Below are 23614 nucleotides of genomic sequence, written 5' to 3' on the forward strand. Positions count from 1 at the left end.
ACATGGCAAGTTGTGTAGTTAAAGAGAAGACGTGCGGACACATGTGGAGACAGTACCGGACACAGGCCTTCCCGCAGCTGCAAACTCCCCATACACAACTGTAGTGTATAGACAAGAACTACCACCAAACTTCTCTCTCTCTCTCTTTCCACACAGCTACAGTTGAACCTGCCCTGACGGCTACCTCTATAAGACGGCCACCTGTACAAACAGCCACTTTCCTTTTCCCCCCCTTGCATTTTTTTTGTATAAATCAACTCTGTAAAGCCTGCTCTACTTTAGCGTAGACCAGATGACAAGGACATGTGGTGACTTGAAGGAGGCATTGCGCTGCCAAGAGCGAAATGCGCGCAGCTTAAGGGATTTGAAAACAACAACAAAACTCTGTAAAACGGGCACCTGCCCAACGCGGCCGCGGCCACCATATTTTAACACATAACCCCTATCACACCAAGTAATAACACCGGTCTTAAACGGCCTCCTTGGTGACTCCATTATGTTTTGTCATAAATTGTGCATTGGCCCCTGGCGTTGTGGGCAAGCCATCTAATCCAATCACCCGTCATTGTTGTTAGTAATGTTAGGTAGTCCCTCCAACGATCATGTTGTGTAGGCCCCTCCCACTGTTGACCAATAGTATAGGTAACAAATGTTCAGCTGCTGGTGAGGTAAGCGTGTGATCCCCCATAACCCATAAGCCCCGCCCAGAACTCATACACAAATTGTAAGTGAGATGAGTGGTTACTGTTTACCCAGTTTGTAACAAAGTAACAATGGACGTCAACATGAACTTGTGACAGAAGCGTGGCTCGTTTTCCGAGTGGTGGCAACCCATGTGTTTGTTTTACCATAGCACTCGGTCCTCCTTGTCTGACACATTTCGTTTTGTTGTCACCCTTGCCCAAAAGCAGCAACAAAAGAAAAAAAAACCCCAGCGAAAACAACAACAATGATAACAACAACAACAATGTGGCTACCTTCGGTTGGGACCTCAGAAAGGAATGGTTTGTTTTCTTCATCTTGATCAGTCCTGCCTAAGACGACCACCTGTCTTATACTGCCACTTTTCTCCTTGACGATGGGTGGCCGTCTTACACAGGTTTGACTGTATTTTGTTTTTAAAAATCTGCAGTTATGTTTAATTAGATCTACTCACATTGTCGCCAAATTTTTGGTTACACTATGTTTGTGTTTTGAATATAAAGAAGACAATAAGAAACATCAGTCTGTTAAAATTGGAACTTCAGAACCATTCATTATCAGGGTCATCAATAAAAGAAAATTATTGAGTCAAGACGTAGGAAAATAATACGGTCCCATCTGTGGAGTTAATAAAATTTATTTTCCACTCGACTGAACAAACAAACCAGAATAAAAGAAAAAAAATGCAAAAAAAAGTACAAAAGTTTCATCAGGTAACACTCATAATCAAATATGATTATATTGATCGCAAAATAATAGTTATTACAAATGGCAACTTGGACTTAAAATACATAAACAAGTTACAAGTTAGTTACTGTTAAAAGTTAAAAAGAAGTAAAATTATATATATAAGTGACTTATAAAAAAGTACCATAACATTGAGCTAAAGTTTCACAATGAGAATCTCAATTAATTGTTGAAACATACTGAAACAGTTAACAACTGAACCGATCTCAGTGACGCTCTTGGTGAGCAGTAACATAACAGTTCAGGCACTGTAAAATAAGTTATTATACACTCAAAAAATATCACAAAAGTACCGATACTTGATACCTTATTCAAAATCAAAAAGATAAAACAACCAATGGTTAACATTTAATAGTTTTCAAAAAGTCTTTAACTTCAGTTCATCCAAATTGAGGAAAACCTTGAGAAAATTCAGTACTAATGTGGTATAAGCCTGAATTTTTTTCTTGGAGAAACACAAATAAAACTCATGTATTTTATATTTCTCTACTTTATTTTATACATGACTTTGCCTGCTTAACATTTTCCCAATCTTAACTTTTGCTCCAAAATTCTCTCTTTGAAGACAGACATGGCTATTATAAGATAAAGTAAGCAACCCTGGTAAGTTGTCTGAACCCCTTAACTCATTCGCTACGCCGAGCTGTGGGTAGTGGTGCGGCGAAAGTGTCTTCCGTACGCCAAGCCGCCCCCGACGGCTCGAGAACTGACCAATACTTCTAGCTTAGATTTTATTCCAGTCCGCATATCCATGTTAAAATAAAGGCTATAATTGATTACGTTGACTTCCGGGTCAAGCGTTTCCACAGAAAATCGGAAGGTTAGATTCAGTTTTGAATCACGATTTTGAAGTTTATATACGACTTTGTTTTATCGCGATGCCCAAATTATAGCCCAGACAACAGTCTTAGTTCTTTTATACAACAAAATGTATCATTATTTTGCTCACTAAAGAAATGTAGGACTCTTATTTAGAATATTGATACTATTGGACTCAAATTGAAAGTGGTCTGTTATTCCATATTTTTCAGTGCTAGATCTAGGTCTAGATCTAAAATGTCAAAATATTTTTATTCTCCCCGAAATCACTACTTTTTGGTGAAATTGCGCAAAAGTACCTATCAAGACATGTATAGGTTTATTCCAAATGCAATTCTGAATAATTTCATATAAGATATGAGTGTTTTTTTCTGTTTGTGAATGCATCTTGTCCTTCTTTCACGATTAGAAAAAAAATTTTTTTTTTTAATTTTCAATATCGGATATTATGATCCTAATGACCCTAATGTACAAATTTTATGGAATGTATGTAAATAACTGCAAATTTTTTAATATTTTCCTGTACTATATTCATTTATGGTTATTTTGAAGTATCATTTGACTAGGTACAAACAATTTTTTTGAGTTTCACCAAAGATTATTAGTTTTATGTTTTAAAATTTTATCCGCATCCAAGCAATAATTGTGTTGAATAATGACCTCTTCGAGGAACCAAAGTTCAAAAATACACAAATAAACATTACAGATGTATTTTACAAACCATACTGAAAATTAAGGTATAAAATATGTTGATATTTATTTGAATTTGTGGCCCCAAAGACCTGTGAACTGCGCACTAGTCACCATCTCATTTCGCCCTCCCGAAAAAAAATCGTCCACTAGCAGAAAATAATATGTAGCAGATGAGTTAAGTTCACAATAGTAATAACTGGTACAAAATATTTTTAATAGAGTGTAAATATTTAGACATACAAAGATACATGTAGATTTAATGTAAATAATGCTTTCTGCAAAGAATTCCTCCAAGAAAAATCACAGTGACAAATCATATTGATCAATGAAAAACTCTTCATAATTCCAAATTTGAAAAAGTACCTGTTTTTGTTGACCAGATACAAAAAGTTTGTATATTAAATAATTTGCTTATGGCACAAGGATTCATAATGACCAAAACAAATATAATGGCAACCACAGAAAATCTCAGGAAAGACATATATACCCTTCTTGGCGGGCATTTTATCTTTTGTGTCACACTTGTTAAACAAAAGGCTCTTTCATCATGGGAATAGGTTCTACATGGTCAGAATAAGCATCTGGATTTATTTTTGTTTTGTAGTTCTGAAGATATGTGAGCCTCAGAACCCAAGCCCAGTCACAAGGCATGCGGCTGACAGGAATAGCCGGGACCTTGATGACCATGCCACTGGATGGGCTACACTCGAAATCAAAATAGCCAGGATACCCAACAAGGGACACTTTTGTCTCATCCGATGCGATGGGATCACCCAGGTGGATGGTGTTGTTCTGTGGCCATGACAGCAAAATGGCGTAGACAGTGGGCACTTGGGAAGAGTTGGATTTTGAAGTATACCTGTAAAAATCAATACAAGGTTTTCAGTAAAATAACAGCAAAAACTCATTTGCCAAGGATGAACATAAACAGAAATTCCCTTTCAAAACATTATAAAGGAAATTTTGTTTGAAATACTGGCATGTATGTATTGCCTTTTCTAGAACAAAACTGAATTTGAACATGAGCCGGTACCAGCATCTATGTTGTAGTTATGAAGTATCCCTCTCATCTCAGGTCGAAGCAGCCCATCCCCTAAAAGATCTAAAAATGTGCCAGTGGGGGCGTAAAACATTTAACATTTCTACATTTCTACATTATATGGACCAGCAAGCACTAAAACATGATAATATAAAAGACAAGTGTGGTCTTTTGAGTTTAAATATTTTAATGTCCAGCACTTTGCTATTATCAAAATATTGCTCCCAATTTTCTTAATCTTCATAGACCATTCAATTGTGTAGGTTGATGGAAAAATAACAACCAAAACAACATCATATTAAAATTAAACATCGATAACAAACTTTGTTAGGAGAAATTGTAAAAATTTAGAGAATGCCTGAGTAGCACGATATCACCTTTAATTCTATGAGTGACAAAAACATTACATAATAATTTATTGAATTTGGATTTAATCGCAAGTTCAAGAGGAGAAAAATACCATGTCCAAGGAAGCTCAAGTCCAATGGGGTCTAGCTTAAGTCAGACTGACCATGGTCAGCTATTCATGGCTCCAGCATATAGAAAAAAAATGCATCTCTAACAATCTTCTCACACTTTTATTTATTCACATGTCATTGTTTAAAATTAAAGCCCTAAATCATGAAATTAACATTTGTATTCAGAAGCCTAAAGGAAGTCAGACCCTATTCTCAACTCTTTACAAATCTTTAAATCCTCAGAGTTTTTTTAGTAGAGGTTTTACGGCGCTCGCAACTACATAAGGTCATATGAACGCCAAGGGGTGGATGTCAACAGAGAAGTCCTTACAGGAAATCGGGTTTACTCTCCTCACCTCTCTATTTTCAACAGCATAAAGTCTGCTTCGACTATCAAGGCACCCCAGAAATAGCAGGTCACAAGAGTTTGACAAACATACAAAAGAAGTAGAGGAAAAATAATGACAGTAAGGATTAGGAAAAAAAAAAAGCAGCAGTTCGCTGTTGCATTTCAGACACAGTTATGAGCATGACATTGATGAGTCAGCCCATTTACCCCCTTTGGGAATGGCCTAAAGACACTTCTGTCAGTAGTACCGCCCCAGGAGGTTAAATCCTCGGAAAGGTCGGAGAGCTAAAATCATAATAAAAAGGAACTAATAATAAAGTAAACACCTAAATTATACACTGTAAAGCTAATCTGACAGTATAACATTTGAAGTAATTTCCAAGAGTACAAACAAAATAACCCCACTATTATAAGCCCTTACCACACATTATGAGCTATGGAGTCATTCTGATGGGTCCACACATGTGTTTTGTAGATGGCCTCCCCGTTAACGCCAAGCCAGGAGCCCATCTGGCGCAGTCTCTCTTCATAGAGAGGTGCAATCTCACCATAGGCAGTCGGACCAACATTGATAAGGAAGTTCCCTCCAAGACTGGTAAAACAATAAGACAGATTGGGGATTAAAATCAAGCCTGAATAAATAAAAAGAAAAAAATGTTTTTTAGTGAATAGTTTTTTCCTCTTTAAAAACAATCCTCCAGCAGCATTTCTAAGAATGTTTTATTCCAAAAGAAATATATAAATATGTTGTTGTCATTTAAATATTATGACACCTCACAAAACACAAGGCATGTCATGTCAAAGTCTGAGCTTTTGGTCTCCCATCAGGACAAGGGGCTGACAGGGAATATTTCCGATACAATGAGATAAATAGTCCAGACCCCTCTCGGATTCTAATCTCAGCACAACAGATTAAGCCACAACCAACTCTGCTTCAAAGGCATAAGCATGTCTGCAAGGAGAATAATTAATCTGACCGCAATGAGACCATACATGGTTTTACTCCTTAGACTGCCACAGGACCCATTTATGGTCTCAACTGGAGCAACTGTAATAAACTTTGATCAGAATTGTGAAAAAAAATTTGAGAAGCTAGTAATTTGGCGGCAAAAGGTGGGTGTGTTTGTTTTCCACATAAAAAAGCCTATGCTGTTGCTTATATAGTAATTCTGAAGAGGATATCAAAGATCCAAACTATTCGAGTGAAAATTTAAGCAACTTATCATGCTTATTCATTGAACTATATTTCTCCTTTCTAAAGCAAATTTAACCCAGATTCACATGAGATGTTGACATTCTGTTGCAGCTCATGTTTAAGTTGGCACAATCGACGTTACACTTTACAAGGAATAGATCAGGACTACAGTAACATGTGGAAAAAAAGGCAGATAGACCAGATCTCACCAGATGATCACAAAGACCTGCTTTGTTGAGAAACTAATACCTGTAATATGAGAACGGGGACCTCATTTTGTTTCCTTATACGGGTATTTTATCTCAGTGTTATGACAATCCGCTCAGACATTCATTCCACAGGTCCACAGGTTGTGCTTTGTAAGATGGATACCTAACATATTGTTCCTGACCTAGTACACGGATCATAATATGGAAACTTCAGATGCCATGGAAATGCCACTTATGGTGAGTTTACAGGACAACATCAAAACTAGACTCCTCCACCAAGAACAAAATAAAATAAGGGCAACAATGAAAAAGAAAAAAGAGAAATGAGAATACCACAGGACAGCTTCCATCAACTGTTCCACATCAGCAGAGTCATGGGTTGCACAAAAGAAAAAGTTGTAAAAAAATTTCCATTGATTTTTAATCTCACTTAAGGGGTCTAGCTACCAAGATTTTTGGCCAATTTTCGATGAAATTATTGATTTTCTGGAAAGCAGCTTTTTAACACCTTTGATCATTGCTGAATCAGATTTTCTGGTCCATTTAGTGAAAAAAAAATTTGATAAAATAGGTGAAAATATGTGTCGAGCGACCTCACACCCCCCCCCTCTTGCAAAAACAACCGTTTGGCCACTTTTCCTCTCTTTTTTGTTACATTTTGCGTCTACTTGGCTCACTTAACTTCTATAAATGAGGTTATTTGTAACTGTGCAGAAATTAGATTTTATACATGATTAGAAATAATAGTGCACATGGTTCTGGAACCTCTACAAGGAACAAACCCTCAAATTACACAGAGGTATTTTTTAAAACGTTTTTCTCAAAACTTTGCTTTCCAAAGACCCTTCATCACTAAAATCTTAAAATCTGAGCTACTAATCAAGATAATGTACTGAAACTTTCCAAGTATGTGCAGATTTGGTAGTTACAGGTACCTGGCTAGTTGTATTTGATAAAATATACTTAATATTTCAGAAATCTACATTTGAAATACATTTTGCATTTAAAATTGGTACAAAAAAGGGACATTACTTTGAAACCCCCAGAAAGTTTACCAAAAAAACCCCAAAAACAGCCAAGTACCTATAACTATTATTATTAACTTGATATTTATTCAAAATTAACATTATGCCTTTCGGTTTTCAAAATGTTAAGATTTTCCTATGTATTGTGTAATTTCAATATGGCTGTCAGTGTTACATAACACTTTGGGATAATTTGTTTTTAAAGATTTTGATTTATTTTGGGGAGAGTATCACATATTTTCGGAAAGTTTGGTTTCAAAAGATGCATAAATAACGAAGATAGCTTTTCTTGGTAGCTAGACCCTTTAATTGTTGTCAGCTGATGTCATGATTAATTGAGTAATCAACTTACACATCCTAGTTAGGATATGTGTAGATTAATCGTTCTTGCCTTGTGATTATAGATCTCACCTAACAGTTGTCACCAGCTGCTCTATCAACTCCTCTATGGTGTGAAGTTCTGAGAGCTGAGCATTGCGCCGATACCCCCACGAGTTCTTGTCCACTGACATGCAGTTCTCCCATTTGTGGGGCACCAATTTGCCTAAAATATTTTCGGTCATAAAGGTATATATTTATTAGTCATATCAAAATTAAACAACAATGCTATTTAATAAAAAGAAATTTGGAATTAATCCTACATCCTTTTAAAAATGGAAAGACTTACAAAGTAATATTTAAAACTCTTTTACGAAGTGGAGATCTGTACAGTCATAGTATTTGTTTTGACTGTGGTGAACCTTCTTTCCATTATAATTCCAATAAACCACACAAAAAAGCTGTATAGAAGGGGTTGACAACATACAGCCATTTAGAACCCTTAATTTAGAAGTCATTGAGATGTTTGCCTTTTTCAGAATTAGAGTCGTTTTATTGAGGCCATCTTTAGCTATTTCAATTCTTCATTTTATTGCTGTGGAACATTTGGCATTGAAAAAAGGCATAATGATATATCCTTGACATTCAAACTGTTGAGTAATGCATTATTCCAACAAAATAACAGGTTGTCACATTTCACAACATTTTGAATTTTGTCTTTTACATTTTACTTTATTTTTTTCATCTTTCTCCAAACTAAATCTCATTTGATAAAACAATCACAGTCTATAGTGAACTATAATGAAATACTCGTCATCTTTTGAAAGAAAGGGCAAAGCAACTATATCAAAGCCATAGTATTTCTTTTGCAACACACAAACTGTCTTTGAGATTGAATTGCTTTTCTCAAAACAGTGAAAGTGTGACTATGTTTGTTCTTTCATTGATTGGAGTTCTCATACATCTTGAACAAACCTGGCGTGTAGTGATCTGAGCAGTCCCAGAATCCTCCATGCTTACAGCGCGTGTTGTTGCCCCACCGATCATTGACAATCACAGTGTCCTTCACAGGGCTGATACAGAGAGATAAAACATATTTAAGAAGTTTGCCAATTTGGACAAAGGACTGTTAAGAATTAACGTAGGTGTGAAAATACACTTTGGAAGATTTAACACCAAGCCCAAAGGTCTAATTTATTTTAAAGTAAAGAAACACTTTTCTAAAGCAATGATGAAGGGAGTATTTGCTATTTTAAATTTATAAATAAAATTTTAACAAAGTTGTACAATAATACTAAACATTTGAAATATTTATTACAATCAATGCTTTATGACATCAACGTCTGAACTAAATCAACTATGATGCTTTGTCAAAATTTTCACTACTGGCGATTGAAGTACATATTTTTTCAAGTATGTGTACTTAGACATCTCGGCTTTTATCTTCAATTTTCCCCAAAATGCGTGCACTTGTTTAATTACCTGTCATTATACAACCAAGCAATAAATTCCTTCGAAGTCCAATAGTCATCTGAAGCCATCCATTCTCCATCAGACCAAACAATATCTGGTTTGTACTTGTTCACCAGTTCATGCAATTCAGGAATTGTTTTTGCCTGCATGAGGGGAGGAATTAATTAATTTTTTTTCTAATAAAACTTTCCCTTTTATAAGTAGCGAACAACAAGAGGACAAATAAAAAAATATTGTCCAACATTGTAATTACAATGCCACTACTTTGAGTATTATATCACTTTTATGTGCAACATTTTTTGGTCAGACCTCTCCATTTAATCAAATTAAAACTCTACCAAAATAATACCCACTGTGCATGCCCAGTCAAAACATTCTGAATTTTTTAAGAACTATGGACTAATATCTTTCCATCTATAACAACATCCCAATTTTACCTCTCCTCTCCGCAAAAAACTACACTTCACCTCTACAAAAACGGAAATACATTGAAAAGGTACATAAATATGTATATTTTTAGGACAAAGTGAGAGTAGATTGACCTATTACATTTCTTTTTTTTTTTTTACATTCACAACAAACTTATACAAACAAAAATTACGCCAGAGTTCTTTTCTTTCACGATTACATTATTAAACTGCTCCAAAAGAAGAAAATGTATATATGCCAATTTACAAAAAAAGAAACATATAACATACTACTAGATCTACCAACAAATATATGACATCAAATCTGAGACTACCTTCACAAAATCTTGTGTCCTAAATCCGTTGGCTTGATCTCTCATGAAAAGGGGGTTGAACCATTCAAACATGGAGTGGTAGACACCAAATTTTATGTCAGTCTTAGACCTAATAGCGTTCGCCAGGTCCCCTAAAGAAGACAAAGAAAAAAAGCCCACTATCAAAACAGGAAAAATAGCAGCTTTCCTTATGTATTACTAAAGGAAATTAGAATAGAAGCATTGAAATGCAGACTTGCAAACTTTTTAAAAACCTAATCAAGGACATCCAACATTATATCATCAGTTTACATAAAAACAAACAAAATTAGATCAAGTGGAACTGGTTTACATATGGTGTATGTGATAAGATTACTCAAATTCCTAATTGCCAAATCTGGGAGTCCCGCAAAATTTGGTACAGTTAGCAATCAACTGGAGATAAGAAGCTCTGACTTATAGAAAACAACATCTTATAATTGATGATTACTCCATTCTCAAATGGAGCGAAAGTCAGAAAGGGACAATGTTGAAGACTTCAGGGGTGGGGGAAGTTGTGTAGTTGTCCTGAAATGTTCAAGCTAATACAGGTGGTTTCATTCATGTGAGAGTTATCCATGTGAGAGTTATCCATGTGAGAGTTAGCCATGTGAGAGTTAGCCATGTGAGAGTTAGCCATGTGAGAGTTAGCCATGTGAGAGTTAGCCATGTGAGAGTTAGCCATGTGAGAGTTAGCCATGTGAGAGTTAGCCATGTGAGAGTTAGCCATGTGCATATATGGGAAGTCCAAATACACAGCAGCTGTAGGTGTGCAAAGCCTATTATGCTTATGTAGGCCTTTCCAAAATGACTTTTGCTTGACTGTGGCAGGCGTTAAAAGACTGATTAACCAACTCACCAACCAGATCTCTGTTAGGGCCAACATCTTGAGCATTCCAGTTAAAGGAATATTTTGAAGGCCAGCTCGTGAAGCCTTCATGATGTTTGGTCACAAGGACAACATAACTGAAAAATGTGGACAGCAGTCAAATGGCATTTGCCATATTTGTATAAAAGCCAGTGCTTGTCAATTTTTTTTTTTATAGCCAGTGCCCTCATTTGCCAATTTTAAGAGGCTAAAATATTCAAACTGCAATCTACATGAATTTCCAAGTGAGATATAAAATACCACCAGTCACTATACTGGGTGATAGCCACCACCCACCAAAATGCCCACGAGAGGGAAACACTACCCAACTCTAAAATGTTTCAGTGAAATTATAAAGTGCAACACTATATTTGCAATTGCCACAAGGTTTGAAAAAGATCAAAGTGTGTAAATACTTTTTTTCATGGCTTGACAAAGAAATGCTAATAGTATAGCAACATGCTTAAAACAGACACTTATCTCATTTCACTAACATTTTCTTCAATATTTGCAAAACTGTTACCGTTACTTCCAAATCATCTTTTCCTTTTAAATCCATCAGTTTTATTTTTAAGGGCTTTTTTGTCCAATATTTGTAACCATAAGCTATAATAAGACACATCTGTTATTCACATCATCAGTTTGTCTCAGTTTCAACAGTTTTAAAGATATTGAGGCAAAAGAAACTCTTAAGGAGATCCTAGCAGACCAAGAAAGTTCCCGTTGTAATCTCTTCTTAAAATCAAAACACAATCAACAAAAAAACTGGCTTTGATTAAAAGAGGACTCAAGGAATCAACAAAAAAAAAACAGACAAGTACGTCATTGGTTGGATAAAAATAAATGACAGGAAGAAAGTCTGCAGCCTACCTAGCTCCTGCAGCTTTAAAGATGTCCGCCCACTGGCCTGGAGAGTAGAACTCTGCATGGAACATGGGAGCAAAATCTGCATATGTGAAGTCTGGCTTATAGTTGTCCTTCATGAACTTAACAAAGGCTGGATCTTTATACCCTTTCCAGTAGTACCAAAACCATTCTGTGCCGAAGCCAGGAACAGAGAACACACCCCAGTGGATGAATATTCCGACTTTGCCTTCATCATACCAAGCTGAGGGCGAAAAAAAAAGATTCTGACAATTGTACCAGTGTTCCGGAATATCAATTGTCTTAAAATGTTTCCATCTTAATATGGGCCTCGTACTTGTCTATACACATCATTTGACACGAAATTGTTCTGGAAATCTTCCTGTGCACAACCACTACAAGGCACATGCACAGCCTTTGAGCCTTTTTAAAGAGCCATTCCTATCAGTCACCACTTGGAAATCATAAATTAATTTATAAGAGCACCATGTGCTGAAATCAAAAGTACCAAACAATCACTGGGCAGAGTGCTTACTTCAGAACATTGCATTCAGATCATAACCAAGCATGTGCAAAATATAGTAATCATTGCAATGGAGCATAGTAAATGACAATGTTAATTAATACAGGTCATCTAGGCCAATGATTATGATCTAGGCCATGGGAAGGTTTCTTATCTTTATGATTAGCCTCTAATCATAACAAAATCTCAAGATTTTACTTTTTACCCCGTCATAATAGTCAAGGTTAGCATCTGATCAGAAGTGACTGCAAAATATCAATAATAATGGGGGAAAAACACAATTTGTTTATGATTTTTAAAAACATTTTCCAATGTTGAATATTCATAACATTAGATTGCACATGTGTATTGGTCAAAATATCTTATATTTTGTCAGTCATTTTCAAGACAGCTATTCCACACATCTGTACATTTTGAATTTATTTATAAAAATAATGGAAAAACCGTAGATTGTTAAAGTGTTAGAAGGTATTAGTAAATACTGAGATTCATTAAAGAAACTAAGAAAGTCGAAACTTTGCAAACAGTTGAAAATCCTGAGTTGATTATCAAACAAATTTCATTGTCGCTTGGTGGCATTCATTCTTAGTATGCTGTGGTATATGAAATAACCTGGTCATTCTGATGATTTATAAATTAGGAACTCTGATGTCAGAAATTTCGTTACATTCAATTTCAGATAAATGACTATTTCAAGTGCGAATCATTTATTTCAAAGGGCAAACAAGGATGTCAAATAGTGCACTGTACAATTTCATACTTAAAGTGTTGTAAGAGTAATTTGAGAAAGAAAACGCAGCAAGACCTCACGGTGCAACAAATATAAAAACAGAGGGTCTGTGAAAAGGGAAGAAAGCTGGACGTGGGCTGGTGCTCCTGAGCAATCCCGTATTTAACAAATGAAATATCTTCATGAACAAAAATACACCATTCTATTCACAAGGCCAATCATAAAATGAAGTTCAAATAACAGAAACTTAAAATGCAAGAATAAATAAATCCACAACCATTAGAATTCAGACCATGAGTTTTGGAAAACTTTGAATATTCAAATCGAAGGCAAATAATATTGTTTTCCTCTTTATGTGAAGACCTAATAGGCCTAGAGTCAACATTAAAGTGAAGATGAATTTTTTTCCGGAGCACATCTATTGAGTCAAACAGCAGATGACACAGTTTGGTGAGGTTAAGAAACGGGTGCGGGTGATATGATCATTAGTACAGTAGTCTCCGCCTAAGATCCCGGTGCTCGGGAGCAAGGAAAATGTGGGATCTTAGGCGAACCGGGATCTTACCCGAATGGCCAGGGGGAAGAATCCACAGTAACTCATGGTCAGGCCCATAATCTGTACAATGATCTTCCTTTACTTTAAAATGAACTGACGTGACTCCTGGGCACTTAAAGTTCTTTTCAGAAGTCGTTTTTTTTTCACTTTTTATTTTGTTTGGAAGCAGGGGGTGCGGCTTTTTAAAAAATACTGTGTCAGGTGTGAACCAGTTGGCCTTTCAAGCAATGCCCCCCCCCCCCCCCCCCCAATGTATTACTTTCCATCTCTAACGGAGTTCCCTGCCCATGTCATGATGCATTATAAATCGTTGTGTTGTGACCAAACCGACCAAATTGAAAAAAAAATGATGAAAGGCAGGTTCACTGCCAACAGATGACCCCATAACACAGAGGCGATCGGACAGTCCACAAGTATGGGCGCCGGTCTGTCTAGGAAGTTAGAGCACAAAACTGAAAGACCAGAGCGATAGTCGGGAGAACGTAAGCGTCCACGAGTTCACAGTTTGATGGAAAGCAGCCTGACGCTTGTTTGTAGGCCAACGCCTACTCTAACTGTTAGAGTATGTGTCTTCCCTAACTGGTGTGTGATCAGGGAAAGCAAGGCAGCGATGAGTTCACACCTTGGTGCGATCCCATCTGGGGCAAACATTGTAACCGCTTATCGTGATTTACAACAGAAGTGTGATCGCATTCAAGATAAGTGAATTATCCGTGACGCGGCGGACCATACAATGATCGCACATTTTCGCTACGTGGTTGATGAGCCGAGCGCGCCCAGGTTTCTTGTTCTTTTTTTTTTTTCTTAATTAAATAAAGGAAAAACTAACCAAATTATGACCTGAAAAGCGGGATCTTAGCCGAATGTAGCTGCTTCAGTGCGGGATCTTAGGGGTGACTTTTTCTCCCTTGCCCTTTTTTAACTCCCAGTGAAGCACAGACCATCAACAACATTACTCCAGCCAAGCCTGTCCTGAGCATCCTTTTCTATCTGTTTCCATGATGTCCCCGCTTTTTCAATTTCCGCTTGTACCGCTCGCCTCCATGTCATCTTTGGTCTTCCCTTCTTACGCTTTCCTTGTGGGTTCCACGTTAAAGCCTGCCTGATGATGCTTGTCGGGGGTCTCCTCAGGGTGTGTCCAATCCATTTCCATTTCTTCACCTGAATATCTTCCTTTACTGGCCTTTGGCTTGTTCTCTCCCACAGTTGAGCATTCGTGACTCGATCGTACCACTTGATCCCCACTATCCTTCGTAGGCATCATTTACGAAGCTCTGCAGTTACCTTACTGCTGATGCTGTGAGCCTCCATGTCTCTGAACCATACAGTAGAACAGTCTTCACGTTTGTTTTGAAGATCCTCAGCTTGGTGTTCAATCCCAGTTCCTTAGACATCCAAAAGGGTTAGCAGCCCTTTCCCATAAAACAAAAAGCAGCTACAAAAACATCAACAGCAAAAACAACACGACCGCCAGTTCTGGAAGGTGGAGGACCTTCATCACCGAGGAGAGGAGAGAATATGGAGTGTAGAATGACGCGGGGTGGTGAAAGCTGGAAGGAAGCCACCAAGCCGAGAAACCTCCTGTCGACCAGAAAAACCACCGGACTTGGCACCTGGAATGTTCGTACAATGTACGAGGCAAGGAAGGCACTGCAGGTTGCAAGAGAGATGGAGGCCTACCAACTGGACATATTGGGTCTCTGTGAGACGAGATGGACGAATGCAGGGGAGTGCCAATTTGCTTCAGGGGAAACACTTCTCTACCCTGGACATCTGGAGGAAAACTCGCCGCATACAGAAGGAGTGGGTATTCTGTTATCAACACACGCCAAGCGGGCTTTGATAGGATTGAAAGCAGAGGGCCCGCGACTAATATCTGCTGAATTCCGTTCACAGAAGAAAGACATCAACCTTCATGTTATCTAGGGATATGCCCCCACCAATGATAAGGACTAGGATGTGAAAGAGACTTTCTACAAAATGCTACAAAATACTATTGATCAGGTTAGAAGGAAGGACATCTTGATTTTAATGGGAGACTTCAACGCTAAGGTAGGCAGTGACAATGTAGGCTTTGAAGAAATCATGGAGAAACACGGAAAGTCAGAAACGAGAATGGAGAACTATTTGCAGAAATATGTGCAACGAATGGGCTCATGATAGGAGGGACTGTTTTCCCACATAAACAGATACACAAATCAACATGGGTGTCGCCAGACCAACAAACTGAAAACCAGATTGACCACATATGTGTCAACAAGAAATTCAGGAGATCAATAAGGGATGTTAGAGTTTACAGGGGTGCAGACGTAGCTTCTGACCATCATTTGCTCATTTCAACTATCCGACTAAAACTAAAGCGAAGACAGGGAATTGTCAATAATCATAGGTACCGGTACAACGTGGAATTACTGAGAGAACCATCGTCAAGAGAGGAGTTTAATGTAGCAATTAAGAACAGGTTCCAAGTGTTGGAAACACTAGGCGAGAATAGCAGTGTGGAAGAAACATGGGAGGCAATAAAAGAAGGCTGGACCACTGCGTGTCAAGAGGTACTGGGGAAACGGAAACATGAGCACAAGCCTTTGATATCGGCCACCACTCTGAGGAAGATAGAAGAAAGGAATAAGAAAAAGGATCAGGTAAACAGGAGCAAGACAAGAGCAGCCAAAGCAAAGGCCCAAGAAGAATACACCAGAGCAATGAAGGAGGTAAAAGTCAGCCTACGGAAAGACAAAAGAAACTATGTCGATGACCTAGCGTGCGAGGCAGAGGAAGCAGCCGGGGCAGGAAACATGAGAGGACTGTATGAAACCACCAAAAAACTTGCAGGCAGATACAAGAACGCAGATGTGCCAATGAAGGATAAAGAGGGAAAGCTTCTCACAAATCCAGACGAACAGAAAGAACGCTGGAAGGAGCATTTCAAAGAGCTGCTGAACAGATCAAGGCCAGAAAAACAGTTTGACATTCCACCAGCAGAGATTGATCTGGGGGTGAGTGAATTAAAGCCTAGTTTAGAGGAGATCAAGGAGGCGATAAGACACCAGAAAGCAGGCAAGGCAGCCGGCCCAGATGGAATTTCCCCCAGAAGTTCTCAAGGCGGATATCGACACTGCGGCAGGGATTCTTCATGAAATTATTAGCAAGATATGGGACAGCGAAGAATTTCCACAGGATTGAAGAGAGGGATTGCTCGTGAAACTACCCAAGAAAGGAGACCTGCATGAGTGTAAAAACTACAGAGGAATCATGCTCCTGTCCATTCCTGGGAGGATTTTAAGTCGTACTACACCAGAAAGACTGAAGGAAGCTGTGGATGCAAAATTAAGGAAGGAGCAGGCAGGATTTCGTAAAAAGAGATCATGTACAGATCAGATTGCAACTTTAAGGATAATAGTGGAGCAGTCCACCGAGTGGAACTCTTCCCTGTACGTTAACTTTGTTGACTACGAAAAAGCTTTTGACAGCCTAGATAGGGACTCAATATGGAAGCTCATGCGCCACTACGGAATACCTGACAAGTTCACGAGATTGATCAAGAAGATGTATGAGGAAATGGGTTGCAGTGTCTTACTTGGAGGGCAGCGAACAGACTCGTTAGAAGTGAATACAGGAGTGAGACAGAGATGCCTGCTATCGCCTTTTCTCTTTTTATTAGCAGTGGATTGGATAATGAGACAGACAACATCGGAAAAACGCGGTGGCATACAGTGGACCCTTTCCAGTCAACTGGAAGACTTGGACTTTGCCGACGACTTGGCACTTCTTTCCCACAGTCGAGCCCAGATGCAACAGAAAACAGATCGCCTCAGGACCTTCTCCCGTAGTGTTGGACTCCATATTCACACGGATAAAACAAAAGTTCTACGAATGAATGCAGCCGACGTTTCTATCACACTGCAAGGGGCACCTGGCGGATGTTGAATCCTTCACCTACCTGGGAAGTGTCATCAACAAGGCAGGGGGAACAGACGAAGACATCAAGGTCAGAATCCAAAAGGCAAGAGCAGCATTCATCATTCTCAGGGGTGACTTTTATATATTATAGTAAAAATTCATTTTTTCCAAAAAAGCGGGATCTTACGAGAACCGGGACCATAACCGGCGGAGACTACTGTATTAATTAGTTTTAGTTTTATAAACTTACAGACTTATAGCAGGCATACTAATCCAAATATAAATGGCTTGGGAAATTTGAAAAACATTAGGTAAGTATATTCTGAGATGCGGTGCCAATGCCAACCCCGCGCGTCCGTCTTCATCCTCTAAATGTTATTATGTATTAGCCTTTATATCAAACTAGCTGGGCCCCCTTTCGAAGAAAAGAATGATCGGTGCTTTAATATCAACTAACAGTCATTGGCCTACTAGATCTATAACAATTTACTAGGGCTGTACCCCGGTAGCAAACACGCTCGTGCTCGTAAGCCCCTAGTTCAAGTCACAAGCCTCAAATCACTAGGTCAAATCATCAAATCAAATCACCAGCATGATACGTTGAGTCTAGCCTCAGCTTCAAGTACCCACACCAACTTGCAATCCGCGAAGCCACTTGTGTCTGACCCCCTCTTCCTTCCCCTCCCTGCTTGCAATCCGCGAAACCACTAACGTCAGAAAGAGAGAGAGGGGGAGAGAGAGAGACCCCGCGCACAGTATCACTGTGCCACAAACTAGTCTGTTCGATTAATCGAAGGCATACGAGCAGCGGACGGCAGGCAAGACTCAAATCGCAGCAGAGCAAAGCACTTGGTCCCAAGACCTGCTTTGCGTCTCGTATTGCTTTGTGCTAAGGGCTTGCTCTCGTGCCAATAAATCTGCTTGGAGTCCAACTACCGCCCTGGCAGGACAACACCGCTCGTCAGGCAAACACCGCTCGTCAGGCAAACACCGCTCGTCTGCACCGAGCCGCAAGATCTACCGGTAATCCACCCCGCTCGCGGCGTGAACTCTGAACTCTGGACGTGGAGGAAGCGAGAGGCTGCCCTGGTTTTGGTGCAAGGCGAAGAGGGCTGTAATAGCCTAGTGCAGACCGTTTGCGACCTCGGTGCTTTAACAGTGAAAATGTGACATCTTCGTAGGCTCACATTTTGTTATGAGCTGTTTTCACTGGTACTAAAGATGGAGATACGACAAGAAAGCACTGGGATCGCGGTATGCTAAACTATTTAGGACCCAGAATAAAGGTGTGAACACTTACAAACAATTTTTAACTGACAAAATAAATGAGTATTGTTAGCATCCCGTGGCTTGTAATTTAATCACTCGCCTAAACTACACTTCCATTCCCACCCCGACACTTAGAACAAGTTGAAGTTGAAGAGAAAGCATTGGGGAGGGGATGACAATCGTGATTTTGTTTCTGAACAATGTAAAAAACTTTTGATTTGACTGCTTCCCTATCAGAAGATCATTGTTAAGGTAAATTATATCACATTGTTAATTAGGCTACATTGTAGGCCTATAACTTAAAAAAACCCATCTTGCTGCACTGTAACTGATATTATGTATGTATTGTGCATGTTCTATCATACAAATATTAATTATGATGTCGAATTACGCCCAGAAAATCAATAAAGCAAAGCATAGTCCTTCCCCACCAAAAAAATTTTTTTTTAATCCACAAAAAACTGAACCAAAAAAACCCCAAAAAAACCTAAGACAAATAAAACCCTGTCACACCAGGAGGCGTAAGGGGAGGGGCGGGTTCTACGGAAAGCGAGGGGTGGCGAACACCTCTCGCTTTCCCAGCCATACCACCCCCTCCCCTCCCCAAACAGCGCCATCGCTGGAAGTGTGAGGGTTTTTTAGGGCTTGTCAGCGTGCGGCACGCGGGCAGAAGTATCGCACGCTCAGTAAACAAGAGTTTGTGACGTCACCACACAAATCAGTAAGCCCGTCCGCCTTCCACGAGTAGTAACTCCGGTAGCGGGCAAGACTCAAGCCCGCTCGCAAGCTTCTGGCACGAGCCGTCCGTCGCTCGCAAGCCTTCGATTAATCGAGCAGACTCCAGCCCTACAATTTACACTCTACTGGAATGGGCAATAAATCTTGAGAGATGCAAAAAATTATAAGGCCTAGATCTATACTCTCAAACCAAAATGCGCCTCGCAAAATATCACTTCTGGATTTTCTAAAATTACAGAGACAGAAGCGTCGGCCTACAAAAGCGATCGACGAAATAAAGAAATTTAGCTTTTTGCAGCAAAACTGTTTCAAAACTTAAAAAACCAAGGGCATCAAGCTCTGGAGAATATTTTTAAGAATCTTTTGACGAAAACCGCATGTCGATTGATGCAGCCATTAAAAAGCCTTTTGAATAGCAAAATTCGGCCACCAGAAATAGATAATAGATAAAGGTGTGCTCAAAAACACCACCAAGCTCTTACCTCATTGGCACTGATCACTGGAAACAAAGTTTACCAATAAAAATTAATTGATCATCAAATACAGGAATATGACATACCCTTAACTTCTGAAATGTACAGAGTACCATACAGAATTAATTATGAATCTGACAATGATTTCAGCCAAAATGCTGGTACCAGATCGAGTGAAAGAAAAACCTGATGGTTTACACTCAGGGTCATCAAACTATGGCCTTTGGGCCAGATCTGGCAAGCTAGGACAATTTGTCTGGCCTCTTAAATTACCATTTCACCATGAGAGAAAATAAACTTAGAAGAGGTGTGCTGTAGCATGCTCAGGATTCAAGTAAAACAATTTAATCTTTTTGTTGAACTCTACTACACAAACTTAACTGACCCAGTCCGCAGCACACGCTCACAGTGGCTGACTGTCTCTTGTCTCTTGTGTTTCATACAGAGCTGCTCAGAGCAGCTCTTATAATCTAATTGCTGCCTTTTCTTCGCATCGTTTTCCTCTCATCTTTTTCCCTGACTGCTTACATTTCAACCCTCTTTTCTGTTTCATTGAATAGTACTTCGTATTCTAAACATTTATATATATATATCACACATGGGGTTTTATCAAATTTAGATGTATCTTTATCAATTTTTTGTGAGACCACCCATGAGGCCACAATAAGCGGTCACAAATTATTTGTGTCTGGAGTCAAAATATCTGCAGGCTGAATAAGTTAACATGATAGAATTAGCTTGTTACAAAATTACTTAATTGATAACTTTTTGGTAAATATTGCGATTGTTCTCTTAATTACTTATCTTTGTGTATGGGGTGCAGGGTGTTGTACCCCACCCACCCATTCCCTTCAGTTTTTAGTTGCAGCAGCGCGGTATTATAATGACATCCACTGACCAAGAATTTTAACCCCCTCCCCCTTCCCTCCAGCCAGGAGACATCATGACAGGTGGCTCTTGGCAAAGAGCTCCTGTACTCAGAGTACTTTATTTTTGGCCCAATTAAGTAGTTGTAAGTTGATATGATAAACAATATGATGCATGTACACTGAAATCATAGACCATATTATTGTTGTTCACAATGTATTTGAATTCTCAAAAATCATTTTTGTCTGACAATTTATGATGATGAAAGCTGCTGTTAGAGGAAAAGGTTGCTGATAAAGAGATTGATAAAGGAAAATAGCATAACACAAGCTTAGCATGCAGTGTGCTGTTTGATGTGGCATTATTATAAACAGACCTCAACATAAGTTAAGTACCACCTTGACAGTCAGCCTTAATTTTTTTTAAATCCGAAAAAAAAAGACAGCAAGGAATGTTTTAAAACTGTTTGCTCTGAAAGTGTTTATGGGTTAACAATGCATTCTGCAACACTTCTTAAAGGGGAAAAACGACCACGTGCAGTACGGGAATCCTCTGGGAATTTTAGCCAAATTTGCTGTTTTTTATCGACTTGTTTGCGACACCATGGACATTCTTCAGTTAAAATTTCTGGTGCATGTGACAAATGGACGTATGGTGTCATACTGTGCTCACTTTGGCGGCAATATAAGCCGCTGTTTGCGCAAAATCCAGTATTGCATCAAAATGCCACAAAGACGAAAGCTGGGAGACTTTGATTGTGCCAGGGCTATGGCATGGCTGCATGATGGAGTTGGAGTCTGACAAGTTGCCAGAAGGCTTGTAGTGTCACACTCTGTCATTGTCCGCCTGAGGCAGCGCCATCAAGCCACTGGATCAGTCCAAGAACGCCCACGTGCAGGTCGACCCAAGAAGACCACTCAGATAGAGGACTGATATGTCCTCATGCAGGCCCTGCGACAGAGGACAATGACAACAAATAGTATCAGGCATCGTTAGCGTGCTGCAACATCCGTGCCAGGCATCTAATCAAGAAACCAAGGCTGATCGCTGGACTCGAGCCCAATGGAGCCATGTGTTGTTCACAGATGAGTCATGATTCATGGTAAACCCAAAAGATGGAAGTGTGCGTGTGTGGCAGTGTCCACATCAGGCAAGCAGGGATTACAAGAATTCCATGGCCAGCAAACAGTCTCAACTTCAACCCCATTAAGAATGTGTGGGGTGAACTTGGCAGGAGAGTCCAGCAGCACCAGCCACCACCAGCTAACCGACAAGAGCTGCTACAGATCCTGCAGCAGGAGTGGGCAAACCTTCCACAGACCTTCATTGCCATCACCATCAGCGGCGACGCTGCCTTGATTGCATTGCTCGGCATGGTGGTATACCCGTTTTTGAACGGACTGTTCTGCTTTTCACCTGTTTGTTCTGCGACAGTGTTTGCAAGTGGTCCTTAACTTTTGTTGAAGTCTGTATAATACCTGTTATAACTGTTGCATAACTCAGAATTAACACAGTACCCCTATTTTTTAACTGTGATCGAGTCATTTTTCAGTTGTAGTGACTACAGAACAAAAATAAACAAAGAGCCCTAAATTTCAAGCACGCGTTTCTTCACTCTCACTACAACGAGCTGTTTGCCCCAACAAACTGAACAATATATTTGCATATATTAAGGCAGAGCTTGCTCTTTATCTGGGCTGTTGTTAAGTGGACTTCGTTCTTCTACCTTCCCAGTAGGGGCCTACCGATACACAAGGTCTCAAGCCAGTATTATAATTATGACACCGCCTACATGTGGTACACGTACTGAACAGTTCCTGCACGCTCATCCCTAATCAATGTGCATTGGCATTTCTGATGCAGAAGCCCTGTACAGTGCAACTTGCCCCTCACCCCTCCCCCACCCACGCTTGGGCGGCTTGCTTGATGATTTAATGGGTGGTGTGTTGACTGGACTGTCTGTGTAGTGTGAGTTGTGTAGGCGTTGATAGAGATCCAAAAGTTTGGGAATAATTGTAGATTATAGGCCTTCTAGAAATCTAGATTCCAATTAAAATGACAAGTCTGAACTGATGTAAAAATTATTAGGCCAGCTCTATTTCTCCGAACGTTCGGGAAAATAAACTAATAAACTTAAACTTTATTTCTCCGAACGGTTTCCGTTCTCGAGATTTGTTGATAATAATAAGCGAATGGAGTGGCCTGTGTGTGTGTGTGTGTCTGTGTATCTGTGTGTCTATGTCATGTGTGTGTAAGGTGTGAACATGGGACGGGGGCGTGGAGGGATTTTTTTTTCATGAAGGATTTTAGTTTTTGCTGGGTGACTAACTAAATGCAAAATAGGTTACTGCCAAGGTCGAGCAGTCTTGTTTTCTCACAATACCTTTCGAAGGTCTTTTCGGGGTTTTTTTTACTTATGCACTCGTCTCATGTTCACGTTTTTTATACTTCTTTTCTAGTAGTATTTTGCATGCTAAACACGAATATGGTCTTCATTTTTGCCACAAATCAATAGCTATTGAGTGATTGATGTTTGAAAATAGTCAATCTAACAATATGGGGGGGTTTCAGGGGGGCATGCCCCCCTGGCCTAAAAGGAATCTGGGGGGTTTCAGGGGGGCATGCCCTCCTGCATTTCGCAATGATTTCATCTTTTGGCAATTAGGATTGATATTTACTTGAAAACAATTGATTTGCAAGGGTTTTAGTATGGCCATACGAGTGTTCTACAGCAAAAATTTGGCAGTTTAGCCCTCAAATCAACGTATCTTTATGTGTGGGTGCATTAGTAAAAATTTACCGTATTTTCAAATTAAGTATAGTCCGGGAACGTTGCCCCAACCACAACTGAAGTATCTGAATATTCAGAAGTTTAAAAATCTCTAGCTCTAGAAATTGAATTTGATACATATATTTAACGCTTCTTTCCAGTCCTTGCAAAGTGGCAGAACGAAAGGATGACGCCTAAATCTCGTAAATAACCCAAAAATCTCGAGATCGGAAACCGTTCGGAGAAAAAAATTTTCAACTTTAATTTCA

At 39.3% G+C, this 23614-nt stretch overlaps 1 protein-coding gene across 1 annotated transcript in view; it reads right to left on the reverse strand.

The window, feature by feature from the left end:
- Nucleotides 1-1306: 1306 nt before the first annotated feature.
- Nucleotides 1307-23614, reverse strand: part of LOC101860508 (plasma alpha-L-fucosidase) — a gene marked incomplete at its 5' end in the record, with an annotated part of 23589 nt that continues 1281 nt past the window's right edge. The window contains 8 exon segments of the mRNA XM_005102545.3: nt 1307-3820; nt 5229-5399; nt 7648-7780; nt 8530-8627; nt 9037-9170; nt 9770-9900; nt 10647-10753; nt 11526-11763. Of these exon segments, the coding sequence (XP_005102602.1) occupies nt 3487-3820; nt 5229-5399; nt 7648-7780; nt 8530-8627; nt 9037-9170; nt 9770-9900; nt 10647-10753; nt 11526-11763 (1346 nt within the window). The 3' untranslated portion in view covers nt 1307-3486.

Source organism: Aplysia californica, unplaced genomic scaffold (genome assembly GCF_000002075.1).
Source record: "Aplysia californica isolate F4 #8 unplaced genomic scaffold, AplCal3.0 scaffold00330, whole genome shotgun sequence".
In the NCBI taxonomy this organism is placed as follows: Eukaryota; Metazoa; Mollusca; class Gastropoda; order Aplysiida; family Aplysiidae; genus Aplysia; species Aplysia californica.